General features: G+C 40.1%; 1 protein-coding gene across 1 annotated transcript in view; it reads left to right on the plus strand.

The window, feature by feature from the left end:
* Nucleotides 1-12219, plus strand: part of PDGFRB (platelet derived growth factor receptor beta) — a 124527-nt gene that overhangs the window by 70563 nt on the left and 41745 nt on the right. The window contains exons 2-8 of the mRNA XM_075856176.1: nt 1934-1993; nt 4594-4893; nt 6150-6416; nt 7514-7644; nt 8722-8887; nt 10935-11124; nt 11588-11703. Coding sequence (XP_075712291.1) covers nt 1972-1993; nt 4594-4893; nt 6150-6416; nt 7514-7644; nt 8722-8887; nt 10935-11124; nt 11588-11703 — 1192 coding nt within the window. The 5' untranslated portion in view covers nt 1934-1971. The remainder of the gene's footprint in view (nt 1-1933; nt 1994-4593; nt 4894-6149; nt 6417-7513; nt 7645-8721; nt 8888-10934; nt 11125-11587; nt 11704-12219) is intronic.

Below are 12219 nucleotides of genomic sequence, written 5' to 3' on the forward strand. Positions count from 1 at the left end.
GCCATTAATATATTTATATAAGTTAATCATGTCCCCCCTTAGTCGTCTTTTTTCAAGGCTAAATAGGTTTAATTCTTTCAATCTTTCCTCATAACTTAAATTCTCCATGCCCCTAATTAGCTTCGTTGCTCTTCTTTGTATTTTTTCCAACTCCAGGGCATCCTTTCTATGAACTGGAGCCCAGAACTGGACTGCATATTCTAGATGAGGCCTCACTAATGCTTTGTAAAGTGGTAATATTACATCCCTGTCCCGCGAGTCCATGCCTCTTTTAATACACGACAATATCCTGCTGGCCTTTGAAGCAGCTGATTGACACTGCATGCTGTTATTGAGTTTATGATTTACAAGTACACCCAGATCCTTCTCAACAAGTGAATCCGCCAGTGTAGCTCCCCCTAGGACATATGATGCATGCAGGTTGTTGGTACCCAGATGCATAACTTTACATTTATCTACATTAAACTTCATCTGCCAAGTGGACGCCCAAACACTTAGTTTGTTTAAATCTGCCTGTAATTCATGAACATCTTCCATAGTCTGAACTATATTGCATAGCTTGGTGTCATCTGCAAAAATAGAAATAGTGCTATTAATCCCATCCTCTATATCATTAATAAATAAGTTGAATAATAGGGGTCCCAGCACTGAACCCTGGGGTACACCACTTATAACCGGTGACCATTCAGAGTAGGAATCATTGACCACAACTCTCTGGATACGGTCCTTGAGCCAATTCTCAATCCAATTGATTGAGTCACTCTTTGTGAGCTGGTTTCTGCTGTGCCCCATAGAGGGGAGACCGGAATGGGGGCCCGGTAGGGTGACCCCCACCACCTCTATGATATGCATATAACCTAGTCGGGCATATAGAAAGGGATTGTATTAATGAGATGTTACAACCCTTTTAGTTACTGAAATATGGTTCACTGCAACCATTTTGTGCATCTCATATCCACTGTAACAATATGGTTTCATTATGATATCAACTGACTTAATTCTATCACCAAAAATTTGCAAGCCATGTTCCATAGCATGAGAAAAATGGTGTCATAGAAATAACATACAGGTGTCACATAGATATACATACTTCTGCGGAGGCACCTACAGACGATGCATCATGTGCCCTAAAAAAGTAAAAATGAGGCATTTATAAGTCTACATCTTCACCCCCTATCCCTATCGATGTCCTACAGAGCTGTCAAACACAATGTTACTATAGTTTTTAGACTCCAACTGATGTGCGAAAACAAAGTAGTCCTCCTGGTTCTTTCCTGGCGTAACCCAATCATTTACGTGTGGTGCAACTCTCGTAAATAACTTTCTGGGTTCCTTGTTTTATTCCTTTCCTCTGACAACTTGTTTAGTCTCTTTATACTTCTATGTTTTATTTCAGTTTCTCAAATATTTGTGCAAAAAACAAAAGGGAACATTATGAAGAGAATGTGCAGTTCTATGCAGAGGGGATTGTGTGGGAAATACATTGAAATAGACCATTGTCTTACGAGAAACACTCACGACAGGAATGTGTACTGCGCAAGGTCTTAAGAGGAAGAAATACGCAGCCAGTAAATATATAGCGATATATCAACATATGGAAAACAGCACCTTATAAGTCCGGGAGATGAAGTCATGAGGGGTAACATGGGGTTAAATGATGGTGCATCTATCTATCTATCTATCTATCTATCTATCTATCTATCTATCTATCTATCTATCTATCTATCTATCTATCTATCTATCTATCTATCTATCTAATCTATCTATCTATCTATCTATCTATCTATCTATCTATCTATCTATCTATCTATCCCATAGCTATCAATGTAGATTTCACAGTTGTAAACAATTTAGATTTTTTTTTAATGATTTCTGTGCATCCATATAAAAAGAACTAATGTTTTGTTTTGTTTTCATTTTATTCTCTGTACAGGATAATACAGCTGTAATCCTTGCTGAGAATCATAGACGATGAATCTACAACAATTTACAGGTATTATTTACATACACGGCTAAAAGAAGACATTGGTCACAAAAGACTAAGGGTATGTGCACACACAAAATAAAAAACGTCTGAAAATACGGAGCTCCTGATTTTCAGACGTTTTTTAATCACAGTCGCGTTTTTCGCTGCGTTTTTAACGGACGTTTTTGGAGCTGTTTTCCTATAGAGTCTATGAAAAACGGCTCCAAAAATGGCTGAAGAAGTGACATGCACTTATTTTTCGCGGCTGTTTTTTTACGTGGCCATTTTGAAAAACGGGCGCATAAAAAACACCCCGTCTGAACAGAACGTCGTTTTTCCCATTGGAATCAATAGCGGTCTGCTTCTGATTTTTCAGCCGTAAATATACAGGAAGGTGTCCGTCAGCCATAGAAACGAATGGGCCCATAATTACGGTCCGTAATGGCGGGAGATTTTGTGGTCGTGTGCATGGAGCCTAAATCTCGACTTACTGAGAGACATGCACAAACACACACAAAAAGCAACGACACACACAGACATCACTGCACTCACTGGATTCTAATCTAGTGCAGTAGTAGACAGCCCAACCTTAAGAGAATTTTCCGAGAATATAACACATTACAGAAGCACTTAGAAGTGTCTGAATGCACCACAGATGATGCCACCATAGCTCAGGAGTAGTTATTTTTCCATGTTACCCCGCTCTATATAGCACCTCTATTTTGATGCCGGCAGGGCTTTCTGTGGGAGGGATTACCATGTAAAGGACTACAGTTCTCACGATTCCTCTCTCCTCTGAAAAAACATTGACTACTGTATTTTTACATCTGGATGGATGCCCCTCTATTACAATTTGTAAGGTAGTGCTGTAATTACTCATTGTCTGCTACTGAGACACAACTCTGCTGTTCTGCTGCTGGACTCTGCATGATCTCCTACCCAGCATGGGAAACACAATCCTTCCATATACAGGGAGGAAGGGGAGAGAGCAGGGAGCAGTGGAGATAAGAGGCGTGTGATGTGTTATGTCCTGTACTACAGGAAACAAGCAGGAGATGAACACCAGAAGCAGGGCCGGCTCCAGGTTTATGCGGGCCCTTGGGCGACACAGACTTAGTCGGCCCCTTTGTGGGGAAACTCACGGCGGCAGTAAAATGCCAGAAATCGTCACTTTGTGCCCCCATATAGATGTTAGGCCCTGTTTATGCCCCCATATAAAAGTTAGGCCCCCAGTTTGTACCCCAATAAATGTAGTACCCTCTGTAGATAGTGCCACACAGCCCCCCTCCCAGGTAGTGGCACACAGCACCCTCCTCCCAGGTAGTGCCACACAGCTCCTGACGTCACTGTCAATATATGGACAGTGTTGTCAGGGGCAACCCCAGATCCATAGTCCCGGGCAGGGCACTACTAGCACCCTGCCTGGGAGTGGCGTAGCTAAAGGCTCATGGGCCCTGGTGCAAGAATTCAGCTTAAGCCCCTCTACCCAATACCACCAGACCCCTGCGCACACCTATGCCCAAGTGCCTTGCCCGATAGACCCCATTAATGCCCCCACAGTATAATGCCCCCATAGCTGCCCCACACAAAGTATAATGCCCCTCCATAGCTGCCCTCCACACAGTATAATGCCCCCCATAGCTGACCACCACAGTATAATCCTCCCCATAGCTGACCACCACAGTATAATGCCCCCATAGCTGCCCCCACAGTATAATGCCCCATAGCAGCCCCCACAGTATAATGCCCCCCATAGCTGTCCCATACATTATATGCCCTCCATAGCTGTCCCATACAGTATAATGCCTGCATACACTATAATGCCCCTTAGCAGTTACCATATGAGCCCCCCATATCCAGTATAATGCCCCCATATGTATGTAACTAATAGAAAAATAATAACATAATTACTTACCTATCACCGTTCCCACGACGGGTGGAGGAGATCCTTCTTCTCCTCCTGTGCACTGTGCTGTGAGTGACTCGGTGCAGACTGGCGCGATGTAGTGACATCATCGCGCCTGTCTGCACCGAGTCACTCACAGCACAGTGCAGAGGAGGAGAAGAAGGATCTCCTCCACCCGTCGCGGGAACGGTGATCGCGGCACAGTGAATGTTGGAGCAAGCCTTCAGCATTTAACCCAACTGAATCTGCGTCCTCGGATGCAGATTCAGTTGGAAGCGGGACTAGTGCGGTCAGCGCTGTGTGGCAACGGGGGCCATGCAGGCCCCCCAGGCTTAGGGGCCCGGTCACAGTTGCGACCATTGTGATCCCTATAGGTATGTCACTGGTAGAGGTGGTAGAGTTGTCAGGTGATAGATGGATGGATGGATGGATAGATAGATAGATAGATAGATAGATAGATAGATAGATAGATAGATAGATAGATAGATAGATAGATAGATAGATAGATAGATAGATAGATAGATAGATAGATAGATAGATAGATAGATAGATAGATAGATGATAGATAGATAGATAGATAGATAGATAGATAGATAGATAGATAGATAGATAGATAGATAGATAGATAGATAGATAGATAGATAGATAGATAGATAGATAGATAGATGATAGATAAAATGAACGTAATGATCACAGATATTGTTTCTTTTGCTCTGTCTAGGATTGTTAATTCTGTCATGGACGGCTTCATCTCTGGACATCAACGAGAGTGAATCTGAAATTATCCTCAATCTATTCAGCCCTTTTTCAATAAGTTGTTCAGCTGAAACAATCATCAGTTGGAAACATGACAATAATTTCATTAATTCAGTGCTGGACTACAATGACAATGACAAGTTCACTAATACTCTCACCCTGGATAATGTGACTGGTCAGGACACAGGATTGTACACGTGTGTGTATAACAGTTCACATCAACATGAAAAACCAGAGGTGAAATCTGTCTACATTTTTGTACCAGGTAAAAGTATTCATATAGTATTCATATTTGTCAATTGACACAAATGTTCATTCTAATACCAGAACATGGTGATAAAACAGGACCACTGTGAAACCTAACAGTAAGGGTATGTTCACACGACCAAGTTTCAGACGTAATTCGGGTGTTTTACGCCCCGAATTACGTCTGAAAAAACGGCTCCATTACGCCGACAAACATCTGCCCATTACTTTCAATGGGTTTTACGATGTACTGTGCCGACGACCTGTCATTTTACGCGTCGCTGTCAAAAGACGGCTCTTCAAAAGAAGTGCAGGACACTTCTTGGGACGTAATTGGAGCCGTTTTTCATTGACTCCATTGAAAAACAGCTCCAATTACGTCCGTAATGGACGCCGCGAAAAACGCGAGTACGAGCAATTACGTCTGAAATTCAGGAGCTGTATTCTCCTGAAAACAGCTCCGTAATTTCAGACATATTTGCCGTTGTCGTGTGCACATACCCTTAGATGCCACTGTGGAGACTCTCTTACTGGCAGGGCGCATAGCGGCCTTCCTCTGTTACTCAACTTATCAGCACTCTCCATCATCTGGGTTATTTCCTCTTCTACCCGCACACTCATTAGTAGACCCTCTCTTATCTTCCTCTTGACCTGGCCCACTGTTCTCTACTTCATGTCATATTCACAGGGATTAAAATAGAAAATGGTGCCCTGGGCAACAAGCAAAATCAGTTGCCCCCAACCCACTTCACCCCCACACACACAATTGACTACTAGAACTGACAGTGGTACGGGATGTTTTCCTGCACCAGTCTAATGTTGCTTCTGAGGTTCCTGCCCTTGGGGACCTCCTAGAAAATGGGGGACCTGGGCAATTCCTCTCCATTAAACGGTATTTCATAGAGAATTGCATTGGAGCAAGCTTAGTCCTACTCTCCTCCAAATTGTTCTTTTAGAGCTTACATAAAGCCCACCCGTTTCCAGATGCCCTGTTCATAGAGGGTAGTCCATCGTTTGAGATCCCCTTTATGAGTCACCTGACTAAGTCCATCTGTATTTTATATGGTTGGCCATTCATTTGAATGGCCGCAATGTAATTCTACAGGAATTGGAGAAGCAGAACCTTTTTAAAATATAGCTGTCTTTATTGAGACAACCCCTTTAAACCTATAAACATATAAAAGAGGTGAAACTAGAATTACATGAATTATTTCCCAGCATGATATAGAGGGAAGTTCCTTGTAAAATGTCTGACATTTGTCTTATCTGTTTCAGATCCTAATATGGTGTTTTTGCCAATTAAAGCACATGATGAGTTTCTGCTTGTGCCCACGAACAGTAAGACCACTATTCCCTGCCGCGTGAGCAACCCCAACACAACCGTGACGCTTCATGATAAGGCCAGTGATAGTGACATTTCATATCCTTATGACTACAAGAAAGGATTTACCGGGTTTTTTGAGGATATAAGTTACTACTGCAAAGCTTCCCTTGATGGGATCGAAGTAAACTCGGTTCTATATTATGTCTACAGCGTCCAAGGTAAAAGAGCCATTAGTGTATTATGATTCCAAAACGTAATAATGTGAAAGGTATTACTTTTATACTCCATTTATTACAAGGTTACAAGTTAAATAGAAAATTTGCTAATAGGGCAGAGTAAGTGGGGAGGGATAATACCAAACCATACAATCATATAGGGCCGATCCAAAATGCCAAAATCAACATTTGGTAGAAGGGCGTTTCAGTGCTAGGTCCTATTGCTGCCTTTGTTCCAAATTTTTTAGCAACAATTCCTGCAGTGCTGCCTATTTGGTTAGAGTGATGGGTATATGTGCCAGCAAAGGGCCTATGAAGGAATCGGGAACGCATTCTAATTTTTGCTAGTCCTCCTTTCTATGTATTCACCACCGCTACCTCTCCTTGCCCGACTTATGTTAGTTTTTTCTGCAAAAACTGCAGAATGTGGTTCCCTTTAAATGTGAAAATTAGCACATTTTAGGGCAGTTAATGTCATTTAAAGTAAATCTCCACCTTATGTAATTTTTTAATTTTTAGGTCTATAAATCTGTGCTGATTAATTTCTTAATATATCTTTATAGCAGCCAGAGCTTCATTTTTCTGATACACAGCTCCAAATCCCCTGCCTATCATAGATTAAAAAGATAACATGCTGGCTTTCTGCAGTCACCACTAGAGGGAGCTTTGGAGCAGTCAGGAAGTTATCTTTGAAATGTATGTCTTTGCAGGGAAATTGGAGATCTGTGTAAGAAAAAAAAAACACCAACCACTATAAAGATATATTAAGAAATTAATCAGCACAGAATTTTGAACATATTTAAATAAAAAATAATACAAAATGGTACAAGGTGGATATTCTCTTTATGTGAGAATCTAATAGTACTGGTTCACAATAACTTGTTATTTTTATGTTATATCTACCAAAAAATGGGAGATCTTGAAGACCAATCAATCATTAATGCGATGCAGGATCAACTTTGCAGCATTATAAAATGAATTATGAATTTTAGTTCTGGATAGCGTTATTCTGTTCAAATACATTCTAAAATTTTATGCAATTCTATTTAATGCAATGACTATTGTACAGCGCTCTCAGGTCCTTTTTTTTTTTTTCACAGCGTCAGAGGAACTCATCGTGACTGTAAAAGCCTCAAATAGTATAGTAAGGAGGGGAGAGAATGTCACAATCTTCTGCACAGTCATTAATAATGAAATTCTAAAATTTAGCTGGGACTATCCAGGCATCAAGGTGTGTATAATAACAACTGATCATATCAGCAAATACGTCTTTACTGAATAAAAAATATAAAATCCAATAATGAATTAATCCATAGTTACAAGAAAACATTGAATGCCTCCCCCTTGGACACCATTTTGGCCTTAAATATAAAAAAAATTCCTGTAAAGACTTCAAGGGACTGTCCAGTTTCAGCAAATTAATGCTATTTTTTGTTTACAGATGTAGCCAAGTTTATCTTGGCTCTGATAACTTGCTGCAGCGTGATATCACACAGCAAAAGCCATTGAAAAGCCACTTTCTGTATTAATTGCTCACGGTTTTCAAGATCTCTGGTGCTGTTATTTAGTAAGAACATTTATTGCAATGGAAGTGAACAATGATGGTGTATCCAGCACTCGATGTAAAATTTAAATGGTTTATTAGGTCATGTTAAAAGAAAAGATTAAGACAAAAATCCCAGGACCGCGCTTACGCGTTTCAGACCGTTAAGGTCCTTAGTCATAGCTTTACAAGAACATTTATTGTTTACTTCCAGTACATAACATTCTGTCCATGGTCATGTGATGGACACATACGTATGTGCTGGGATTGTTGGAAGACACAGCTCTGATACACATACTGTCAGTGGCGTAGCTATAGGGGGTCGCAGTTGCGACCGGGCCCCAATACCTATATTGCTGCCTTGCCCTGATTCCAGCGCCATTTATCTGAAGTTGCTAGGTGCCTCTGTGCCCCCATCAATCAGACTGTTCATTTCGGCAGATAATATGCTAATTCTTGAATAAATTGACAACTGGGTAGTCTACACCGCCCAGCCTCTAAGGGGTGTGAAACTAACTCTTTCCTGATGCTCGGTTCCTTACATCGGGCCGGAGAACAAAATTATCTGGATACTTTATATATCCCCAATCAGCAAATATTGATCCAGGAACCTGAATTAAGAAATTAAATATGTAAGTACTATTGAATAACGTAATGTCTGAGGCAGCAAAACACCACGACTATACTGGCCATTGAAAATGTGACTGTTGTATTTCCCCATAAGCCAGAATGGTCCTGTCTTTTATATTTCCCTTTCATTTACAGTCTAATAGGCCACGCGTTATAGAAAATAAGATGGAAAGTAATTCAGTGATTTCCCACCTGACAATACCAGAAGCCAATATGGAGGACTCGGGTCATTACATATGTATGGTGGAGGAGACAATTCACGGAAACTATAATATGGAAAGTGTTTACGTAGAAGTGAAAGGTATACAACACTTTATTATATTTCATCTTTCTGTAACAGACCGATGTACAACCTTTGATCTTATCCGGATCGATTATTGAACCATGACGGCCACATGAAGAATGAGTCATCAAGTTGCCTCCTCGATTCATGAAAAGCTTTGGAACGTTAAAATTAGAATTCTATTTAGACATTGTCCTAGAAAACACAGATTGCCGATGTTATGTAGTTTGATTTTTTTTGGGACCATTAATGAAGGTCTTTAAACTTTTGGCTGAAACTACAGAGAAAACCTATGACAATGCAAAGTTAAATAAATGTATCACCTAATTTTTTTTTCTTTATTAATAAAAAACAGATAGTGAAATATAATCTTTTTTTCGAATCAGTTTTTTTCTTTATTGTAGATTTTTTTAACCTATTTCTTGTATATAATTATAGGGGCAGCCATCTTGCCTGAGCTGCTGTTAACAGCATTTAGAGATATGCTTTACAGCAGCCACATATCTCTGGAAATGACACAATTACTTCTATGGGAGAGTCTTCTAGGCATGTTCTGTAACCTGTACAGGGAGGGGAGAAGAGGAGATGTGTCCATCACCTATTGTCAATGGTGGATCCTGTGTTATCTATATAGAGGTGTTACCTGTCATTGTAATCCTGCCTGTGATAATGAGGTCACCACTGAGAAGTGATCTCTACAGAACAGGAAGAGTCAGTCTATTGTGAAGCTCAGTGGCCAGAGTAGAAACTGCAAGTTTTTAGGATTAATTTTATAATATAATGACGTAGAATATAAAGAAAAGCACCAAGAATTCTTACAAAATATGTTTAACAAATCGTAACATAAACAATAGGTAATTTTCTAATGACACATTCCCTTTAATGTTCGTTTCTCAAAACAGTAGAGAACTATCTACAACCTGATCCACATGAAAATATAATGACCATACTTAGTCCAATAGAGAAGTCCCGGAGACATGGTGAAATACTTTATGATATTTAATTATACTTTTCATTATAATTTTGAAAACTAAGAAGAATAGGTAGTAGCTAAATGACAAACAAAGTCCACCAAATCATACCAATTACTATATCTCACCAATCAGCCGACATACATCAGACAGCAGAGGATCCCTGTGCAGGACTATTAGTGGGCTCATTGCTTTCCAGTCCCCGAATGGATATCTCCCTCATGCCCCCCCCCCCCCACAGCAGAGCAACATTGGTGGCAGCAAAAGACAGGTGGAGTAGACCATTTTGTCGCATCTTTACCTAGCTCTACTTTAAAAGAGGATCTTTCATTTCTCCTGACATGTCTATTTTGTAAATACTTGTATTCCCTATACAATAATTATTCTAGTGAATCTTTTCTTAGAACGCTACATTGTATTTTTCCTCTGTTATTCCTCATAGAAATTTATTAACAAATAGGCAACTGGGTGTTATCGGTTGGGGACGTGTCCCTACGCAGTCTGACAGTATATGATATCCATCCTAAGCATCTGTAAAACGTATACATCAGGGGCTTTTCAATAACTTTTCATCACATATCCCTTAAATGAAAGCCATTACAGCCTATGGGTGACGGATGCATTAATCGGATGCCTTATAGTGGCATCCATCGCCCATAGGCTATAATGGTATCCATTTAATGAAAACATCATGAATAGGGTCGTGAGGGATCATTAGGTATCCATTAAAGGGATACCATTATAGCCTATGGGCGATGGATACTACTGTTAGACATCCGTCACATCCTAGGTTAAAGTATACGTCAGGAGCTCTACATCTCTATGGTTGACCTACGAGTATGGGTCCATTCCCTTATGAGAATACATTCATCCGTGTCATTACAAAATCTATTTTCTTTGCCTTGTTTTGTCGAGGACGATTTGATCTCAACCCTGGCTTAGCCCTTTCCATTGAGGAAAAATGTTCTTATATAAAGGTCTTACCAACTTTGTTCTTTTTAAAGACCATTTATCACCTTTTGTGATTTGCTTTGTGATTTCAGGAAGAAATGATACCACCTGGAATGTAAACTTTATATTATCTCTCCTATTAGAAAAAGGTTTTGTGACACTTGTTGCAGACGAAACAGAGCAAACAGCCAATTTGCACCACAGCATATCACTGGAGGTAGACATCGAAGCTTACCCTCCACCTACCACTGAGTGGCTGAAAGATGGCGTCTTACTAACAGCAAACACCTCCAGCCAAATGAATGTTGTAAACAAGAACATTTCAGAAAACAAGTAAGTGGTTTTTTTATATTCCAGAAGGTTGGCCCCCGAGGGGTTAAAGGGGTTGTCCATGATTTGAAAAAAGGATCGGCTTTTCCAGAAATAGTGCCACGTTTGTCCATGGACTTTGTCTGGTATCTCAGTTCAACCCCATTCACTTTATACCATTAGAATATTAGACTGTTTCTGCATATGGCTTTAATAGCAAGTGCAATTAGAGCTGTATAAATTTATCAGCGATGAGCTCCCCCTAGTGGTGTCTGAAGGCAGCCAGAATGTTATCATTTTACTCTATGGGGGTGTGAAGTAAAGCAGTGGATTTTGATCTCTGTAACAGTAAAAATGGGCTTAGACCCCGACAAGGATATATTATGATATTCATCAGCACAGGATTAGGACTTTATAAAAAATAAAATATTTCCTATGTTCTCTACTGATGGTAGAACGAATAATAACAAAAAATATATATTTACAGGTATGCCAGTAATTTGTTCCTTGTGAGAGTCAAAGAAAAAGATGGGGGGAACTACACAATCAGAGTACATAATGAGGACGATGTTAAAGAAATTCATTTTGATCTTCAGATAAATGGTGAGGATTTTTTGTTTTATTTTGGATTGTTTTTTCTTTCATTTTACTTTTGCCAGCATAAAAGGGTTGAAAACATTTAGATTAATGTCAACCATTTGCAGTTATTGTAAGGAAAAAAATGGCCAACCAAACACTGGCCATCCAAACACATTATACCATCTTCCCAGCTGTCAATGTAACCCTTTATAAATTCAGCAAATTTTGACCCCTAAGGGCACAGCATATTTTGTTGTTTTTGCCTCAGCATTTTGAGAGACTTGACTTGACTTTATTTTTTCATTGACATTCTGTGTGATGTCTTTATTTTATTTCTTGCATTTCTGGATGTATTTTTCTATGGTAAAATGTAATTACAGTGTAACAGCATTTAAGGGGCTGAATGTCTGATCAATGCCTCTGGTACCCGCAACTTGGTGAGGCACTGCTGGCCATCGCATCCAAGCGGGGCATAGGTGCACAACAGAATGGGAATCCGGTAACGCCGGCTTGCTGTGCTGTGCTGTTTACGTTAAACCC

Source organism: Rhinoderma darwinii, chromosome 3, assembly GCF_050947455.1.
Source record: "Rhinoderma darwinii isolate aRhiDar2 chromosome 3, aRhiDar2.hap1, whole genome shotgun sequence".
NCBI classification, from domain to species: Eukaryota; Metazoa; Chordata; class Amphibia; order Anura; family Rhinodermatidae; genus Rhinoderma; species Rhinoderma darwinii.